The 20,622-nt window shown below is 42.0% G+C and overlaps 2 protein-coding genes across 5 annotated transcripts in view; one reads left to right on the top strand and one right to left on the bottom strand.

The window, feature by feature from the left end:
- The window catches only part of DNAJC2 (DnaJ heat shock protein family (Hsp40) member C2), a 26,583-nt gene extending 15,698 nt beyond the window's left edge, over positions 1-10,885 (top strand). The window contains exons 8-17 of one of the 4 annotated variants that reach the window (XM_006137535.5): positions 2,366-2,457; positions 2,563-2,684; positions 4,311-4,460; positions 5,534-5,622; positions 5,709-5,778; positions 6,520-6,704; positions 7,914-8,014; positions 8,882-8,989; positions 9,612-9,766; positions 10,756-10,885. In XM_006137535.5, coding sequence (XP_006137597.2) covers positions 2,366-2,457; positions 2,563-2,684; positions 4,311-4,460; positions 5,534-5,622; positions 5,709-5,778; positions 6,520-6,704; positions 7,914-8,014; positions 8,882-8,989; positions 9,612-9,766; positions 10,756-10,830 — 1,147 coding nt within the window. In that variant the 3' untranslated portion in view covers positions 10,831-10,885. The other 3 variants (XR_003087014.3, XR_003087015.3, XM_014580825.4) reach the window with 3 other exon arrangements.
- On the bottom strand, positions 10,844-20,622 carry PMPCB (peptidase, mitochondrial processing subunit beta). Its single transcript, XM_006137537.4, has 13 exons — positions 20,489-20,622; positions 19,568-19,708; positions 19,021-19,107; positions 17,843-17,972; positions 16,783-16,981; positions 16,393-16,472; positions 15,647-15,756; positions 14,969-15,112; positions 14,085-14,245; positions 12,327-12,412; positions 11,964-12,052; positions 11,334-11,409; positions 10,844-11,250 (listed from the first exon to the last, which is right to left on the bottom strand). The coding sequence occupies exons 1-13, from the start codon at positions 20,585-20,587 to the stop codon at positions 11,186-11,188; spliced, it is 1,467 nt and encodes a 488-aa protein (XP_006137599.1). The 5' UTR covers positions 20,588-20,622; the 3' UTR covers positions 10,844-11,185.

The raw sequence follows: 20,622 nt of genomic DNA, 5'->3' as shown, positions 1-20,622 counted from the left end.
ACATGTATAAAGTTTTCAGATGACACCATGCTGGGAGGAGTTGCCGGTGCACTGGAGGATTGGATTAAAATGCAAAATTATTTGGAGAAACTGTAGAAATGGTCTGTAGTAAACAGGATGAAATTCGATAAAGAACAAATGCAGTTAAGGAAGGAACAATCAATTACACACAGGCAAAATGGGAAATGACTGCCTAGGAAGGGGTGCTGTGGAAAGGAATCTGGAATTATAGTGAATCACAAATTAAACACGAGTCAACTGTTTAAAAACAGCCAAACATCATTAGCAGGACTGCTGTAAAAAAGACATGAGACGTACTCCATGCTGATAAGATTTATCCAGTTCTAGATGCCACATTCCAGGAAATACGTAGACAAATTGGCGTAACTCCAAAAGAGATTCTCTCCCTGTCCTCCCCACAAAAAATATAGCCAAAAGATTAAAGGTCTAAGAAACATGATCTATAAGGAAGGAGTGAAACAATTGATTTGTTTAGTCTGGAGCAGAGAAGACTGTCTTCAAATACATGAAAGGCAGTTACACTGAGGTGAAAAATTGTTCTCCTTAACCTCCAGGAACAGAGGTCCTATGGTTACTTGGGCTGTTAAAATACGTTTATTTTTGTAAACATATAACTGCTGAATTGTTCAGTGGTTACACATTTACATGCAGGGGGGCAAGCAGGTGCCGGTGCTTGCAGGGAGCTGGCTTTTAAGCCAGTTCCCGCAAGCACCAGCTTTTGCCTGTACTTCCTTTCCCCCGCACTGCTGCCTCTGATAGAGAGGCAGCAGTATGGGGAGCAGGCTGGCTTAAAAGCCAGCTCCCCACGTGGGGTTACCAGACGGTTTCAAAAAAATACCGGACACACTTGATCTCAGATCACGTGTGGGGGGAGGGGGGAAGAGATGGCCGGTGGGAAGCAGGGCTGGCCGAGAGGGGGTTGGGGGGAAGCTGGGCTTGGCGGGGGGGGGGGGGGCCCGGGAACTGGCCAGAAGGGGGTTGGGGGGAGCGGGCCTGGCCGGGGGGGAACCAACTGGCAGGGAGTGAGGCTGGCCAGGAGAGGGTTGGGGGGAGCGGGGCTAGTCGGGGGAGAGGGAACCAGCTAGCAGGGAGCGGGGCTGGCCCAGGCGCACACAGGTCCCGGGGTGCTGCCCGTCCTGCACTCAGTCCCAGGGGGCGCACTGGTGAGCCTGGCCCCAGGGATTCCATCCCTCCCCGCCCCCCCTCCTCTCTACTGTGTAGTTGTGCACGGCCTGGGTGGTAGACACGCTCACGCAGTGCGAACGCATCTACCAGCCACGCAGTATACAACTACATACTGATACTCAGGGCTCGACAAACCATTGAATCTACTTGCCTGTGGCAAGTAGATTTCAGCCGGTTGCTCCGTGCGCCCCATTCACCGGCGCTTCGCACATGCGCAGTGCCAGTCTGGTGCATGCACAATGCGGGGCTGGTGAGTAGCTCTCGCCGGGGTTTGTCAAGCCCTGCTGATACTCATAATAATAATAATAAAACTAACTTACTTAGAAAATGCTGGACATTTATATGTCTGTTATTTTCTCAATTTGTTTCCCAGACAGAAAGCTCAAATACCAGACTGTCCGGTTCAAAACTGGACACCTGGCAACCCTATCTCCATGTGCACTGGCTGGTTCCCCCCCAATCCCAACTACCACTGAGAGGGTACATATAGACTACAGGCTTTTGTTGACAGAGGCTTTGTCGACAGATACTGTCGACAAAGCTTCTGTCGACAAAGAGCGTCTAGACTACATCCAGTTCCGTCGACAAAGCATGCCACTTTGTTGACATGAGAGTGTAGACACAAAGGACAATGTAGATGCAATAACGCAGAACTCTGTTGACAAAACGCGTTATTCCTTGTAGAATGAGGTTTACCGCTGTCGACTGAACTCGGCGGTAGTGTAGACGCAGGTATAGTTTTGTCGACAAACCCCTGTAGTCTAGACACATTCATAGATTTTAACATCCCTAATGGTTACCAACAGGGCTCACTGAGCTGCGGCGAGCCCCGCTCGCCGGCGTTCTGCGCATGCACAGATCGCCAGAACCCGGCTCTTCTGGGTTGTAATCTACTCGCCACAGGTGAGTAGATTACAATGATTATCGAGCCCTGGTTACCAAATTGGCCTTTGTGTTAGACTGTTTAGTGTGGTTGAGTTGTTGTGTAATTGTTTGGGGTCTGAATTTGACCTTTGGTGGGCTAAGCTTTAAGTCTACTTTTACTACAGTTGAAATTTGAAACATCTGCAAATTGGCACTTGTAACGAGTTCCGAACAGACCATTAACAATACCAGTGATTGATAGAGCTGAACTAACACCATGCCTTCCAATTTGTAGTCGAGATGAAAGGAGGTGGATAGAGAAACAGAATAGAGCAGCCAGAGCACTGAGGAAAAAAGAAGAGATGAACAGGATAAGGACATTAGTTGGTGAGTATAAATTCTGTCTTTTTAAAAAGAAGCATTTCGTAATTAGCACTGAAAATGTTCCAAGTGTACACTCTCATGGACATAGTGCTTTGTTTAATCTGTTAGACAATGCATACAGCTGTGATCCTAGAATAAAAAAATTCAAGGATGAAGAAAAGGCGAAGAAGGAAGCAGAGAAGAAAGCAAAAGTAGAAGCAAAACGAAAAGAACACGAAGAAAAAGAAAGAGTAAGTTTGTACATTGTTTGCACGGGTTGATAAACTTGGATACTTAAATATACCTGGTCTCTTGCTTTAGGTTCCAGATAGAGGGCACAAACTGAAAATTACTCTGAAACCTGAATCTTGCTATTATCAGCCTTGTTCTAATGCCAAAAAGACACAGCTAGATTAAGGGACCAGTGACCCTTTTTAAGATTGAGAGAATGAGATGTCGCCTTAGTGGACAGAATATCATTGGCAGCCAGGAACTAGGGATGTAAGTGACTAGTCAACTATCTTATAAGGATAAGCTTATCTGATAATCAACTAGTTTCTTGACTAGTTGCTTCTACCCCTCCCTTGCTGCCTCTATCAGAGGCAGCAACAGCAGGGAAGCAGGAGCCAGTTGCCCCCAGCACCATCTCCTCAGGGGGCAGGAGAGACAGAGGGGCAGTGGGGACCGGGTAACCCGGAATCAGTTGCTTCCTGGCTCATACCCAGTCCTGGCTCATACCCAGTCTCAGCCGCTGTGTCTCTGCTTTTTAAACATATTAAGAGCCTGCCAGCTATTCATACATTTAAAAAGCAGAAGTTCAGGGGGGGGGGGGGGGGGCACCCATTGTGAGCAGGGAATCAACTGTCTCAGCTTGCACAAGGTCCCCCGCACTGTGCTTCAGACTTTTAAATGTATTAAGAGCCTGCCATCTCTTAATACATTTAAAAGGCAGAGCCGCAGGGGGTTAGCTCCCGGAGCCGGGGGCGAGCCCCGCTGCCTGTCCCCCGCTTATTGACTAACTGATGGGAATTCCATCAATTAGTCGATTAGTTGATTAAACTAAATTTAACATCCCTACCATGACCTTCTAAAATCAAATCCCTGTTCACTGCAGAGTTTCTTTATTGCCTCAGGCTACTCCTGTTAACATTTGTGGCTAAGTTTCCCCATCTGTAAACTGAAATAATTACTTATTTTATGGGAGTGCTCTGGGGCCTGATTGGTGGTTATCTGTAAAGCACTTTGAAGATAAGCAGCAGCATGCACTTGCTAATACTAACAACCTTTGAGAGATCAGCTGTTAGAATCTTAGTGTGATTGAAGAGGTTGGGAAGTATAAGAGACTAATCCAAATGGTAAGATTTTTAAAACCCTATTTTGCAATTTGCCAACAATAGCTCTTCAGAAGAGCAGCACAAATGCTTAGAGAACTGTTAGATTTTTCTAAGGACTGAGAGCCTTGCTATTTTCATGGCTCACTGAGATGCCCTGGCTCTGAGTGAGGGCAGAAGCCAGGGCTTCTCGGGCTGCTCAGCTTTCCAGAGAAGCAGGGGGCTGTGGTGTAGTATGGCAGAGAAGAAAGGCTTTAGTGTAGATGCTGAAATAATTAGATTAACATGCCTTAGGTCGACCTAACTATGTAGTGTAGACCAGCTCTTAGAAAATGGGTATCTTCAGTGCCAGTGAAGTATTTGTGTAATTAATGCCAAGCAGTGTGTGTCTGACTGCACATTCACCTTTTGTTTATTTCTTAAATGGTCAGCCTTCCAAGCATTTAACTATTGATAGTTTTATTCACCTTGTTAAACGAGCACATCTTATGCATCTTACACCAGAAGACCCACTAAAATGTGATATTTTTTCCCCCTTGATTTCAGCAAAGACAAGCAGAATTGGAAGCAGCACGGTTGGCTAAGGAGAAGGAAGAGGAAGAAGTTAGACAACAAGCACTACTGGCAAAAAAAGAAAAAGATATACAGAAAAAAGCAATTAAGAAGGAAAGGCAAAAATTGAGAACAACATGCAAGGTATAGATGTTGTTATAGCTCAATATAGAGCAGTGTGTTTTAAACTGTGTTCTGTGGCACACTGGTATGCCGCGGAGAACAATAGAATTCAAAATGGCAGCCCTTAAAGGGGCAGGAGACTTTTTTTGCTCAATATTTCCCGCCCTCCTTCCCCGCCCTCAACAAAAATCCTTGGTATTCCTCATAAAAAAATTGTTTGGTGTTCCTTGGTCTTAAAAAGTTTAAGAAAAACTGATATAGAGTGTATTCATGAAAATGTCACACACTGCCCTAAACGTTTCTTTTTATGCTAAGTTACTCATGTATGTTTATCCTTAAATCGAGATGGAGGGTAGATGTTAAATCCATAGGTAAGTGTTTTCACTCCACTTCTCAGAAACACTTGTCGTTTACAAATAAATATCACTATAGTTTTTTTTTAATACAGAATTACAAGGGGGCTGTGTCCCCTGCTCAATACACTCTCCAACCCCCTCTCTCTGGGGGTAGGCAGCCTTGGCTCCCTCTCCGCAGCCTCCAGGGGTAGCCAGCTCAATAAGCCCCAGGCTGAGGCAGCGGCATCCCCAGCTTTTTCCCCCTCCCCCAGCCATTGGGCAGAGCTGAAGCCATGTCAGGCCCCATGCTCTCCCCCCGGCCACAGATGGGGAGCCAGGCCAGTCTGGGGCCTTGCCAGTTCCCACGCTCCCCTCCTGGCTGCTGGGAGGGATGGGGGCCATTCCAAACTCTCACCAGACCCCACGCTCTCTCCCCTGGCCACCAAGCACTGGGGAGGGAGAGGGATGGATGCCATGTCATCCCGCAGGAAAAGGGGTTTTTATAGAGAGAGGCAACATAAAGAGAAGCTTGCTCTGCAAAGGCAAATCAGTGTAGCTTCTATGAAGGCAATTTATCAACTAAAAAGCAAAATATTAAAGTACACTCCTATAGTCCAATTTCAGTTACATTAAAAACATCCAGTTTATTTAAGGCTATTCAGCCTGTTACAGTAGTAATGGAAGAATGAGTGTTTTGAGATGCCTTTTTGATTTAATTGTCCTATACTTTCAAGGGAAAACATTTATTTCTGCTTACAGAACTGGAATTACTTTTCTGATAATGAGGCAGAGTGTGTTAAAATGATGGAAGATGTGGAAAAACTTTGTGATCGTCTTGAACTAGCAAGGTACATTTTCCTGTCCCTCTTTGCTCTACATTTTAATATCTGCCTTTCTAGTAGAGCTTGAATATAACTTGATGATTTATTTTTAGTCTGCAATGCTTGAATGAAGCACTTACATCCACAACAATGGAAGGTGGAAAGGCTGCTGTAGAAAAGCAGGTAATTATATGTGGTGTCAAATCAATGTAATGAAAATATTTAATTAAGCTTAGGTGACTGACAGCTTCTGAATAAGTTGACTATTGACTTCCGATGTACATCTTAGATTGGGCTCTTTTTAACATGGCAAGAATGATGACCAAGACTTGTTTCATAACATAAAGAAACTTTGCAGCTGCTTCCACAATAAATAACATAGTTCAGGGTTAGTCTAATGTACTGGAGCCAGCAGAGTAAGAGTTGATGCATTTTAGATTGTACAGTACCTAATCACAACAGCAACTGGTGTAATATCCCATCAAAGTTTAGATAAGAAAGTTCATACTCCTCAGCAATTATTCTGGGAGAAATGGCCCAGTCTTTGCTTAATTCTATTATGCAAACACAATCTAGCCTCTGGTGCCAATGACAGTGTCAGCAGTCCGTCTAAATTTTCCCATAACACATAGCATTGTTGCTCAAATATTGAAAAAGTGTCTAGTTGAATGTAATGAATTTTCACTCTTATTGTACATAGTTTTTTGGCATGCCCATGAATATGGCTGCATATATCTGAACTGTTGGAGAAGTAATGGTGAGATAGGTCAACAATTTCCCCGATTGTGATGTACAAAATAAGAAAATCAGGGAAAGTTCAAGGCTCAAATTAAATCCAGTAGCTGAAAATGTAGAAGAGACTTTAATTTTGGATTTGTGGAAGAAAATGTTAAAATGAATTGCTGCGCATTTTTATTTACATAGATAGAAGAAATAAATGAACAGATCAAGCGAGAAAGAGAAGAAGCAGAGGCTCGTTTGCGCCAGGCCGCAAAGAGTTCAGAGAAGTCAACGAGTGGTAGTGGAGGTGGAAGTAAAAACTGGTCAGAAGATGATTTACAGTTATTGATTAAAGCTGTGAACCTCTTCCCTGCCGGGACTAACTCAAGGTATTTTTTCATCTTTTAAATGAAAAGACAAAATTTATTTTTTTAGTAACATTTTCCAACTTGTGAGACTTCAGAACATCCTGCCACATAGCTTGTAGAGAATCCCTTCATTTTATCTTTTCTCTACCTATATCACTTTGCTTCGGGAGAGGGTTAGGCAGAAGCCTTTGAGGGGAGTGGTACTTCAAGCTTGGGCTCCAATCCTGCAAGGAAGTCAACGGATCACTGAACAGGTGCGCACACATCTGGAGCACAGTGCAGGGCAGAGAGTCAGTAAGATCTGGTCTACACTAGACCAGGCAGGTCAGTTTAAGATACGCCATCACTACACAAAATGTGTAGGTGGATTTGGCATATCTTAAACTGAGCCACCAAAGTGTCTACACTGTAAGAGGCCAATGGGAACATGCACTCTCATCAGCCTACCTTATTCCTCCCAGATCAAGGAGTACCAGCTGCTGGCAAGGGCTGCCTTTAGTGTTGAATTCTGGGGTCTATGCTAGACCTGCTAAATCGAACACTAGAAGATCAATCTCCAGAGTCAATCTTCTCTGTAGTGTAGACATGCCCTATGAGACTAACCCAACTAGGGATGTAAGCGACTAGTCGACTGATAAGCATAAACTTATCAGATAGTCGACTAGTCCTTTGACTAGTGGTTTCTCCCTCTCCTATGCAAAAAGGTGGGGAGCAGGAGCCTGTGCTAGGGAAGCAGGGGAGGCAGAGGCATAGCGGGTGATTGGGCCCAACCTGGCAGACTCTTACTACACTTAAAAAGCAGAAGCAGTGAGGGGAACCAGGCACGAGCCAGGAATTAGCTGTCCCAGCTCACGCTTGGTCCTCCCCCATACATTTAAAAGGCTGAGTTGCAGCGATGTTAGCTCCTGGAGCCAGGACTAACCCCCGCTGTGGCTCTGCAGTTTCCACTGCTTTTCAACTTAGTCAATGAAAATTCCATAGACTAGTTGATTAGTTGATTAAATGCAATTTAACATCCCCAAACCCAACTTCACTGCAATGTAAAAAAAGTCCCTCACTCCATTTACTGTGGAGTTTAAATATGCTTTGTTTCTAAAGGATTATAGACATGCTTTTGTAAGCATAGTCTTTGCTATAATTTGAGTACAGACTTGCTAGGCAATTAAATCTCTCTCATGGCTAGCCTACCATATGCTATTTTGCATTGTTTGTTTTCCATTCTTGCTGTAGGTGGGAAGTTATTGCCAATTATATGAACTTGCATTCTACTACTGGAATAAAACGAACAGCAAAAGATGTCATCAATAAAGCAAAGAGCCTCCAGAAATTTGGTATCTTTATTATCTTTGTAAGATGGTCTGCGTGCTTCTATATTATTTATGTAATAAGTTATTTTTATTTAAATGCAGAACAAAAAATCTTTGTCCATTAATGGAAACAGTTTCCATCTTCAGTGAGTGAAAGCAGAAAGGGGAAGTAAAATGCCCTTATTAGCACAATCACTTACTTGCCTTAGCTCGTTCTGAGTGGAAATCATCCTTGTCAAGATGAATTTCAGATCAGTGCTGCTATGCTAAGAGATTTTACCATGAAATACAAACAGGCCTTATATAACTGTTGACCCACTGTACTGTGCTGTTGAAGAGTAGTTCAGTTTAAGACAATGATCATTACTGAAAATAAAAACTTAACACCAGAACTTTCCTTTCTTCCAGCTCAATATTCCACTAGAGACAGAGTGCATTTTAAAGCAGTTTCTCAATCACTTTATATCAAGCCACTTGGTGGGACAAGAAAGGGACTTCAAATGAGGGATAATATCCGGATTACAGATTGAGAGCCTCATCCTCCAGTCATGGCTCCTGGGAACACTTATATACTTAGTTTCACTGTAGCCAAGTGGGATTAGGATTGCAGGATCAGACCCCAAGTGACCTGAAAAACATCTTTTATGATGATCATATTCTGATGTTTTATGTTCTGATATTGATCCCAAACAATGGTATCCAAAAGCTTTAATCTCACCTAGTTTTCATTAACAACCCTTATTGCTAACCTTTGAAATGAAACATTACATTCATGCTGAAAATATTTGAATGCTAGATTTAGGCTAATCTGATATTAGGCGCCACATTTTTTTTAAACTTCCTGCTGTGGTCTCTGGTTTTGTCAACTAAATGAATCTGTATTGTCCTCAGACCCACATCAAAAGGACGACATAAACAAGAAAGCCTTTGATAAGTTTAAAAAAGAACATGGCGTGGTACCTCAGACAGACAGTGCTGCACCGTCAGAGCGATTTGAAGGTAAGGCTCTAAGAACTATTTTCAGCCATTCACATGCCTATAGTTATGTTTAATAAAAAGTTAGTGGCCCAAATTCTGCCTTTGGATGTCTGTAGGAGCTGACCGCATGTGCATACTTCAGTGAGTGCAGAATATGGTCAAAGAACATGTTGGCCCAGGACACTTATCCATGTGTGGCAGCTGTCAGATTTAATGCAGATTTGGGGGGCTCTCTTATCTCTCCTATAGATCCTTCTCATTTCCCCAGAAGCAACCCCAGCCAATAAAGCCACACTGTCAGGAACTGTGGGGTTCAGGAGATCCACTACAGGGGCAGAGCAGGTATGGGCCCTTTCCAAAGATGAACTTGGCTTGCACAGAACTCCAATATCTGCCCTGGGCACTTCCTTCCCTAGCGGCATATTCCTAGGAGGAGATAATTTGCTTCCTTACTGAAATGAAAAAGGAAGCAAATAGAGGCTTCTCCAGTTGTTCAGACACAAGTTTCCTGGGAATATCAATTTCTTAGCAACATTCTCACTTACTCATCCCACTGCAGGAACAAAATTTTTATGAGAGGGGTTTTGAACTAACTATTTAATATTTCATCACTATTCTCATTTATCAATTTTTTTAATAACAGGGGCATGCACAGATTCATCCCCTTGGACTACAGAAGAGCAAAAACTTTTAGAGCAGGCTTTGAAGACATATCCAGTAAATACTCCTGAAAGGTGGGAAAAAATAGCAGCTGCTGTTCCAGGCCGCTCAAAAAAAGACTGCATGAAGCGCTATAAGGTAGGAAATACTGTTTGTGCTCATCCTAGGATTATGTGGTTAGCCTACAGCAATATTTGGTGTGTGTCTCTGCCAGTGCTGCTCTTCCCTTAGAAAAAAAAACAAGTGGGAAAATCTAAGGTTGGTTCCAGGATATGGGAAAAACATAAGATTGTTTTTATTGGACCAACTTCTGTTAGAGGGAGGGATAAGCTTTTGAGTTTCACAGAGCATACATTCAGGTCTGGGGAAAGTACTACATTATTCCAAATTCTAGTTATCATAGATTGTGAAGCAAGGAGTTTATATATGTGAAGGAGGCTGTTTAAAATTAAGTGGGCAGTTAAGACATTAAATTTTTATGGTGTGGTGTTATATCTGTGACATCTTACTGCATGCTAACTCTTCACTGATGACTTCATGTTAAGTGATCTCCTATAGCCTGTATTGAACTTAAGCTGCAGTGCTTCAGCATTGGGACTTATTACATAAATGCGATGGGTTCTGTTGCTGTATCTAAGTAGATGGAAGTACTCTCGTGCTGACCTAGTACTGTCAGGGGAGACTTAGGTTGGATCATACCTCATTCAGGAATGTGGATTTTTCACTCCCCTGAAACATAGCTGGTTTGACTTAACTTTAGCGCAGCACTGTCCTCAGACCCCCCTCCACTAACCTTTCTTTAAAATGGAGCTTGGTGACACTTGAAAATTGGTACAAGTTACAATTAATAAACAGGACACTTAACACATTACTGAAAACAAGGAGTTAATTTGAGCTGTAGAATTGCTAGGAAAGAGCACCACTAGTCATGTTATTTTGGCTTTTTGGGTATTCAGCCTCTGCTTTTCAAGAATTATCCACACGAATGGATACCTGTATTTTCCAAAAGCAGGCCCTTGACCACCCAAGGTATTGTTTTAGTTAAGAGTTAAGTTGCCCTATGATTAATCATCTGACAATTTAATTGGTTAAATACACAAATTTGTTTCTTTTCTCTTCTTCTGCAGGAACTTGTTGAAATGGTAAAAGCAAAGAAAGCTGCTCAAGAACAAGTGTTGAATGCTGCTAAAGCAAAGAAGTAAGACTCAATGACAATCTTTGTTGTGTTCCGTTTTATAATAAAATGCAAATACTGTACGTTTTCTTCTTTCAACAAATATAGAAATTTCAAAATGTCACACACATGAATAAATCTAGTTTCTCCACACACACAAGGGTAAGGACAATGGTCGGACCTTGTTGCTTGCCAGTTGCGTAAATGAAATTAACTATCAATATGATGTCTCAAGTGACATTTATGTAATTTTTGGACACTTGAATGTTTCTCACAGTAGGGCTTTTGTACTGAATTTGGGTTTGAGGGAAAAAGTCAAATTTGTCTCTGCCTTGTGACAAGTGTTTTAATGAAGATACCAGGTTTCTAAAGCAGCTGTGTTCCTAAGCACGTAGCCAGTACATGCCACTACGGATTCTGTTATAATCTGGAAGTTGTTCAATCGGACCTGGAAATTAAAAAGAAAAAAGTCAGTCGAGATTTCCATTTACGCTTCAGCTGCTTATGATAAGGGAAAGGGAATAAGCTTACCCACAGCAGCGATGGCAGGGCTCTTATCATAAATGTACTTTGTGCAAATCTCTCTTATGCTCTGGGCATCAATAGCCTGAAAAATGTTTTGAGAGGTAATAATAATAGACTTTGTGAAAGAAAATACTGAGAGCTAAGGGTGTTAAATTGCAGTTATCTAGCTAATCTTGTAATCAATATAATTTGTATCAGCTACACAATTAGTCGATAAGAACTGCTCTGCAGAGCTCCAGGAGCCACATGTACTGCAGCTCAGCATTTTAAAAGTAGTTAAGGGTCACACACACAAGGGGGTGGGGAGAGGAAGAGACCCACTGGCTTTTAAGCCAGCTCCCCTCTCCCCAGCACCATCTCCATTTCTCCCCCCCTCGCTGCCCTTCATACATAGCAGCAGGGGGGATGGGGGGCAAGAGTACAACTGCTCTCTAAAATCCCTACTGAGAGCCCACAGTTGAATTATAAAATGGCACCACAGTTAATTTCAAGAAGCTCCATAAACCACACACTTACAATTAAAGGAGGCACACCAGGCTCACAAGCTGCTGTCTGGTCACCCCTGTTCTATGCAGCTAAGTTGCTAGCTGCTACATTAACGTTCATTTAAAAATACACAACATATGTACTGCTTACTTCAATTCTTGCTTCAAGTTCAGGAATTGGAATTCTGCGATTGTAACACAACATCTGTCTCCCAATGTCTTCACAGATGGGGGTGGACCCTAATAAAAGGCAAAAAATACTTTAGTTATTAACATATAGGGATATGAATGGCTAACTGGTGGGGGATGTTGCAGCCCCCTTCTGCCTTGGACAGGGGCTGCTCCAGTGAGGGTGTAGCAGCCCATGTCTGTGGCACTCTAGCACAAAGCAGTCCTGACCTGCAGTGGGCCTGGCCTGGCCAGAGCAGTGCGCCTCTGGAGCAGCTTCCCCCCCTGTAAGCAGTTAACATCCCTAATCAACATGTTAAAATTTAAATCCCAATTTTAACCTTACCATCAAGCTGTAATAGCATATTTGTTTTTAAAAGGTTCTTGGCTCGAGCTACTTCACTTTCAGTAACACTTGTGCAGAGTCGTATCCTGAAATACAGTTTGAAGGACCAACAGAAAGTGTTACTAGTTCAAGCAAGAATGGTAGTAATTATTTGATATAGGGTGCTGTATTGCATATGTATAGTGCTAAGACACCAGGCATATTAATACACTAATACTAGAATGTCATTTCTAAAGAGCAGAGTTGGTGGCAGTTTTCCCTCTAAGCTGCGCAGCAGCACAGCTTCATAGGTGATTCATCAATCCTGCCCAGTCAGAGGCTTGGAGCTCCCTGACAAGGTGGGGCTGATTAATCACCTGTGAAGCTGTGTTGCTGCACAGGTTAGAGAGAACAATGGTTGGTGGCAGTCCCAGCATATCTATATGGACAATTAGAGATGTAAGATTGAAATAACATTTACCTTTTAATCTGAGGAAGCTCTCTAATGGCCCAAGCTACTTAGCTGAAAGTCTTCACAGGAAAATTGAGAGAGTCATGTGACTTAGTTCTAAACATCTCAGTGATACAGCTTTTCCAAAGTATTTCACTAGGGCAGTGGTTCGTAACCAGGGGTGGATGTAGCTCTTGGGGTTCACAGATCTAACTGGGGGCACATCAACTCATCTAGAAACTTTCCTAGTTTTACAAGAGGCTACATAAAAAGCATTAGAGTCAATATAAACTAAAATATCATAGTGACTTCATACTACAGTGAAGTTCATACATAGTGACGATGGTGAAATGTAAGTGCTAGATGATGTGTAATAGGTCATTAGCTTGTTCATCTAATCATCTATGCAGTTACTGTGTTTGTAAGTTAAGTGTAACTGAATGTGTGCTTCTCTGAAAATGTAAACTAAAGCCAAGCAGGTCTATATACCCTCCAACTGACAGCACACAGTTAAAGTTAGATAAAATGCAATGGACCTTACTTAACTTGCATCTTACGCCACAGAATGTCACATAACCCTTCTGATCCCTCCTCCTGCCAGACAGCTTAGTTTTTAAATGAAATGGCTATTACTGATGTTTTGCACCAGATTTTGCCACTCTTAGGCTATGTCTACACTGGTGTGTTCTTGCACGAAAACAGCCTCTCTTGCGCAAAAACATGCCGCCTGTCTACACTGGCCGTGCGTTCTTACGCAAGTAAACTGATATTGTACTGTAGAAAATTAGGGCTTCTTGCGCAGGAACTCTGACGCTCCCTCCCAGGAAGAAGCCCTCTTGCGCAAGAGCTCTTGCAGAAGAGGCCAGTGTAGACAGGCAACATGAATTTCTTGCGCAAGAAGCCCCTATGGTTAAAATGGCAAATCAGAGCTTTCTCGCGCAAGAGAGCATCTACCCTGCCAGGATGCTCTTGCGCAAAAGCACATGCCAGTGCAGATGCACTCCTGTGGAAGACTTTTTGCACAAGAACTCTTCTGCAAAAGAGTTCTTGCACAAGAAGCTGCCAGTGTAGACATAGCCTTACTCTTGCCAAGTACAACCTTATTCTTCAAGCAAGCCCCTTGGTTTCATTCAAGCTACTTCCAGTGCAAGATATAGCAAGGGTGGGAGAAACTGGCTTCTTAGGAACAAATGTCACAAGCTTCTGAATTTAGTCTACTTGTTCTTTCCCAACAAAGTTGTGCTATGAAACAAACCCAGAACACTACTTTTTAAATAGCCAGGGTTTAACCCAAAACAAACTACTTTGAGAAACCTGTGTTTTCTTACCATTCTCTCTGAACAAAGTGCATCATGTCCTGTACAGTGGATGGTTCACAAACCATGTAGAGCCCCCACAAGCCAGTATCAGTATAACAAGTGTTGAAAGATTGGAAGCTATGACACAGGTTGCCATGGCAAGTGATCTGGGCAAGCTTGCTGGATAAATTCTGTTGACACAAGATGTGTTTTAGAATTTCAGGATTTGGGGTTTTTAAAATATCTTTTCCCACTACCAAGCTCACCCTTTGCTATTTCAGGTGTGGCAGATCAAGTAGCTTCCTCCACAGCCAGCAGTACTGCTATGACAATACACCAGGATGCTTTTGTATAGGATAGACAACTTCTTTTCCTGCACATAATCTCACCCTCTGAGTGACAGCCTGAACTTGTCCATTTTAAATGGCCAGGGCTCGCTAAGCTGCGCTGTCCAGCGATCTGCGGATGCGCAGATTGCCCAAACCCGGCTCTTCCGGGTTGTGATTACATAGTTTGTTGAGCCCTGTAAATGGCAAAGGGTTGTTTTTGTTTTTTTTTTAAATATGAAAAAAAATAGAAAGATTCCAAGAGGGAACAGGCACTAAACTACTCATTGCACACCCCTTCGGAGCCTATTCAGTTTTCTCCAACTTTTTTTCACCATAGGTTGCTAGGCTGTATGAGGACTCCTCCACTTTGGTGGCTCAGCATGCCATTCTTCAAATACATGTGCACCCAATTCTCACATGGCAACAGAATGCATTCAGTGTCTATTGGGCTATATTTTAATTATTTTTAAATGCTGAGAGAAATACCTAGATAACTGAATTTCACCCCAGGCAAGTTGGAATTTGTGAGGTGGACGGATGCTGGCACATAACCAAATTAAACATCTTATAATCAAGTTCACTCACCACTCCTCCTCCAAAAGAACGGTCCCAGTTGCCTATCAGAGTATTTGCTACCATAAGGGGAATTGTATCTGGGTGAGACCAGCCAACTGCTTCAACAGCGATTGCGATGTGTGCCAAAGGCATTTTGTCATCTCTTATACGAATCTGATAAAGCATCAGAAAAATATTAACTACAAATGTATTGCAGCAAATATACTGTAGTGTGTACATTTATTCAAATGAAGGAAACTAGGAAATTTCAAATAAAATCTAGGTCAAAGTGCAAAAATCTTTATTTAATTATACTCTTACCTAGTGACTTCTGTATGAGTCAACCTAGTGCTATGTGTAAGGAAGTCGTCATAATAGTTATTTTTCAGATGATTAAATGAAGACATAAGACAGCTAAGTGATATGTCAGTCAGGACAGAGCTGGGAACAGAACCCAAGAGTCTTGAGTTCCACTGTAACCTTTAAAAACCCTTTCCCAGAAACGTGTCAGTTAAACAGGCTGATTTTCCAGAATGGTGAACATCAGCAGATCCTATTAACTTAATAGGAGTGATAGGAGCTTAGCAGCTTTGAAAATCAAGCTAGAAACTCTGATCACACCAGACAACCCTTTAATATCAACCATTACTCAGTGTTTTTTGTTGATCTGATTAACCTGAAAAGACAAAACACATTCTCACTGCTTACCTCACTACCTGTGAATTTGCAAGGGGGCAAGGTTGGCATTCCTTCCTGAGCAGACGGCAAGTTACCAAAATGATAATTTGCTAAATCAAGCAATTCATCATGAGAGACTCCTGAACAAGAGAGTTTCATATAAAGCAGTTTAAAAAAAAATTTCCATGATAAATTCACTTCACATAAATTAAAAAAGTTTCAACCAAGCCACTAGAATGACAACAATCCATAACCCATGTTTCTCTCCCAACTTCATTACTGTACATTTCTGATCCCACCCATTCTACTTCATTAAATGCCATTGTTAAAATCTTCATCCTTTTCTATCAACCTCCTTCTCTCTTATACAGCAGCAAGTACAAGTTCTTTGTTCTCAATTTCAAAAGTCCTACACAATCTCACTCCACCTTTCTGTTTTCTTTTCTCCCTTCCATTCTGAATGCTCTCTTTCGTGCATTTATGGCTTTGTAGCATCACATTGTCCTCTTACACTTGGAACAGCCTCTCAGTTGGAAGCTAAGCACCCTCCTTTCCTAAAAGATATATTTAAGGATGTCCCTAGAAAATTTCTTGGGGAAAAACGTAACAGATGAGATGCAAGACAAGGTAGAAAAAAAATATACAGAACTTTGAGGGCTAACAATAGATAAGTCATATTCTATGTCTCATCTTTGTACAATCTCAACAAAATTAAGAGTACTGTGTTTTTTCAACTTATTTCCAAGTGTTTGTCATGATGCATATTTCATACGAACCTCCAGCAGCAGCCAGCACTATCCGGGGTCCTTTATAATGTGTTGTTATGTATTCCACCAAGTCATTGCGATTTATGGATCTGTAATGGTAAAGAAAAAATGACTACAGCTCCTGTCAGCATAGGCAGTGTCTACACTGAAGCGAGGTAGCTAAGCCAATTTAGCGTTTTAAGTGTAGACGAGTTCTAACATACATAAAAGTTTCACTTTTGGACGCTATTACAAACATGCAAGATTGAGGAATACGTTTAGGGGAAATTCCACCCTCTGCAACCCCAAACACTTGATAGGGCATAAAGAGAACAGAATTGTTCCATTTATCTTTAAGTATAGTTTTCAGGTACTGAAAAATAACCATTAAGACAAAGGAAAAATAGAAGCTGGATTTACTTGATGTTTTCTGTGGGTCCTAAGATTGTACATCCCAGTGTGGTGTTCTGATAGGCCGTGGCATGAAGATAATCAAAGACAACTTCCTGCAAATTGGTTTCAACTTCCTGCATCTCTCGAAGGATAACTCCTCGCTCGCGCTCAATTTCTGCTTCTCCCAGTGTACTATTCTGTATGATATCAGCAAGAATCTCCACAGCTAGTTGAAAACACAAAGAGATAGGAGGCAAGTGTGCTTCAGCAACAGTGGAACCTTCATCTGACTATACTATAATCAAATAAGCAACTCAAATACCTATTACAAGTAGGCAGAACTGTTAGCATGGAATATAGGAAGAAAGATCTAACAAGAAATTGAAAGTAAACTTTTACACAGTGTTAAGTTTCTTTTGTAATGTTTGTTTTAGAAAAATTGTTAATGTCCTTCTTGGAGAGAATGTGTGTCCTTTAGGGATTTCTAAAGCTTCATATTGACAATTCCTTGATGAGAATTGTTTTATTTCAGATGAACATTATGGAGGAAGACAATTCACTTACATAGACATACCAGAACTAGACAAACACCTTAAGTTAACCACAGTACAAATATTCAGGACCCTATCATATCTTTCCAAGGTCAAACACACTAGAGGGGTAAGAATGACCGGGATACATAGGAAGATTCATTTTAGAATTTGAAAAAAGTTCCCTCCGGAGGACAGGGGAGCCAAAGTAGGGCCAGGTAACATGGTTTACAAACCTGCATCTCTTGGAGATTTGCAGAGGGGTTAATATTTCACATCTTTAACCCCAAAGGAGAGCTACTTGGTCCCCAGGAGGGGTGCCAAGCATGAGCCACAATGCTGACATGCGCCTTTCCAACCCTGCTAAGCCTTATCCCCATGGAGTACCAGCAGAAGGCCTGCCAAGGAAGGGAGAGGGGGAAAACACTCTGCAGAGGCATTGTTTTCCCACTTTTGCTTCTTTAGAGGGTTGTCAGCTCATTTCATTCCTTGTTGTTCCCCTCCTCACAATCTTTTAATCTTTAGGAAGGATGCTCCTGCAGAACAGAAGCAGTTACCTCTTGGCAAATCCTTTGAGAAAGCCTTTGCATAATACACAGTTTGTTCTCTGGATGTGTAGGCATTAAGATGAGCTCCCATGTTTTCAATCTCTAGTTCCAGGTCTAACTGAGACCTCTTTTTTGTCCCCTGAAATTAAAAGGAAAAAAAGTTTACTTGAACTCTGGAACATATCTACCAACAAAGTAGCTTTTACAAATGGGGAATAGTAAGGTTTTTTTTTATTTTATTTTTTTTAAGTAGCTGATTTGAGCTCAAGAAAAACAAATGATTTTGGGGAGCAGAAAGCTAGCACACCAGTCTTCCCCACTGGAAAAAGAAGTGGGTTGTGCCCACGAAAGCTCATGATACCATCTACATTTTTTGTTAGTCTCTAAGGTGCTGTAAGACTATTCATTATTTTTTAAGTTTTTACAGTCAGAGAGGTAACTGTGTTAGTCTGATCTTGGTAAAACAAAAAAAAAAGCAGTCATGTAGTACTTTAAAGACTAACAAGATAGTTTATTAGGTGATGAGCTACCCCTGAAAGTTTCATGCCTGCACAGATTAAATGACAATTAACTTGAAAACAGAGGGCCTATTTGTCTCTTGCAAAGATTAGTTAAATTCAGCATGAATCAAACTTACCAATTTAAGGTATCAACAGGAGTGGATCAATTCAGGATTTAAACATAGTGGCAGAAATATGGAAGGAAGGTTGCATAACACTTGACTCAGACCTGTGTTGTTTTGACTGCACTTCAGGAAGCACTCAATTGTTAATTTTAAAATCTGACATAACATGCAGAACTAATTCTTTAAACTAATAAATCTATCGTTCTATAATCCCAGTCAACCATTTTTGGGTTTTTGTTTCAACTGGATAGAATGTGAAATTCTTCTTTCGGTCAAGGCTATAACGGCACATGCAAGTTTACAGATGAACCCATACAGGTCTGACATGAAATCCTGGCTCCACTGAAGTCAACAGCAACCCATTGACTTCAATGAGGAACGGATTTAATCCTTTTAATATTATTATTATTATTATTCTGGACAAAAATGTCCAAATTGCTTTTGCTTTCCTTGTTTTTTTGAGAAGTGACAGACTGAAACCAGTCGTAAGAAGTCTCCAAAGTTATCCCTGAAAATCAGTAAACAATTTTAATAACATTTGAAAACTAGTTTTAATACTAACCTTGAAAGCCATATGCTCCAGAAAGTGAGCTGTTCCATTATTCTTCTCATTTTCATACCTGCTTCCAGCATCAATCCAAAGACCAACCTTATTAAAAACAAATATTAATCTTACTATCTAATAAAAGATAGCATTGGCATCATTTTGTGGGGGGTCTTTCTTAAGCTAAGATTTTACTGTTTATTAATACACTATAACATGGATTTTTTTTGAAAGTGCCTAGTGAATAGGGTGCCTCAATTTGGGGGTAAATTAATTTGCACTTAAAGAGGCCCAATTTTCAGAAAGTGCTGAGCACCTACACTCTGCAATATCAGACTTTTACAGTGTAATCAATTGGTTGGTCACTTTGGTGTAATCCAAAATCATTGGTCACTTTTGTAAAGCTTAGCTTCATCTTCACACAAACGTGTGTTTATTATTTACAATTAACTATTTCTGCACTATTTCTGCTAAATACTCTTAATGAAACTAGTAAATCTAATTTCACAATATAATGAAAATGTGTGCATATAGTAAAGAAAAAAATAATTCACAAGTTACCTACTGTGCATGTTGAGAGTCCAGAATCTTCAGAAGCTACTCTTAGGCCATTTTCCAGAGATGATACTTTAGTCTCAGGAACATTTAAGACTATTTGTGTTGCTGCCTTCGTAGCTCTTAATCTGCTTGTCCCAAGGTGTATGAACTGTAAAGAAAAGTCATTAGTTACAAATTGCAGGTTCCATCCTATGATGCCTATCAGGAAAGGAAATATTTTTGTTTTGTGAAATAAGCATTGATTTGGTGGCCATTGTTCTTCTTCCCCTAAGACATGCACCAGCTCTGCCCAGAAAGGAGGCATAAAGGGGGCATAAAATGGACAAGTCTGGATGTGACCTCTTCTTAATGCAATGGTTAGAGCACCAGCCTTGCTGTGAAAAACCTGGGTTCGGCTTAAGCCACGTAAGTCTTTTTGTGGCTCAGTTCCCTTTGTGCAAGATGGGGATAATAGTAAAAGCATTAAATGATTCTGAGTAAGGAGCCAGGGACTAGTCCCAGAAAGGCCAATATCTACAGCTCCTAAATCTGCACAGATCCATACTTTATCCAAGGAGCCCACAGAGGCCACGGCTCAGCCACCCCATGAAAACTACAGAACCCAGCAGGCTGTTCCACCTCCAGCCAATCAACCCACAAGTGCAGAGCCACTCGCTTGCCAAAGATCCCAGACAGACAACTACCTTGGAAACAGCGTCTACAGATCTCAGCAGGCAGAGGGGCCCCATGACTTACCTGAGACTACAGCTCCCAGCGTGCAGAGCGGCCACGTGACAGCCGGACAGCGCTGAGACTACAGCTCCCAGCGTGCACCGCGCGGAAGGGGGCCCGTCGCCCTTTAATTGCCGGCACCTTGTGGCCCGGCCAAAGCGTTGGGAAGCTACACAGCGCCCCTCTCCCCCCGAGCACCTCGACCCTGGTCACTCACCCGGCCTGCTGGCGCGGAGCCTCGCACAAGGCGGCGGCCAGGCCAAGCCCATAGGAGCCGTCGGGCCGCCAAGCAACCTGCGGCCAGCGCCGCCGCCATCTTAGAAAAGAGTCGAGGCCGCGCGCCCGCTGCCG

This window comes from Pelodiscus sinensis, chromosome 1 (genome assembly GCF_052426305.1).
Source record: "Pelodiscus sinensis isolate ZL-2025 chromosome 1, ASM5242630v1, whole genome shotgun sequence".
In the NCBI taxonomy this organism is placed as follows: domain Eukaryota; kingdom Metazoa; phylum Chordata; order Testudines; family Trionychidae; genus Pelodiscus; species Pelodiscus sinensis.
This window is presented reverse-complemented; position numbering and strand designations above follow the sequence as displayed.

Coding starts and splice junctions, on each gene's coding strand:
- PMPCB (XM_006137537.4), bottom strand. CDS start 20,587: ATGGCGGCGGCGCTGGCCGCAGGTTGCTTGGCGGCCCGACGGCTCCTA. Junction 17,973..19,020: donor TGGAGCATATGGCTTTCAAG/GTTAGTATTAAA, acceptor TTTTAATTTCAG/GGGACAAAAAAGAGGTCTCA. Junction 16,982..17,842: donor CTCAAAGGATTTGCCAAGAG/GTAACTGCTTCT, acceptor GTTTTCAACTAG/CTGTGGAGATTCTTGCTGAT.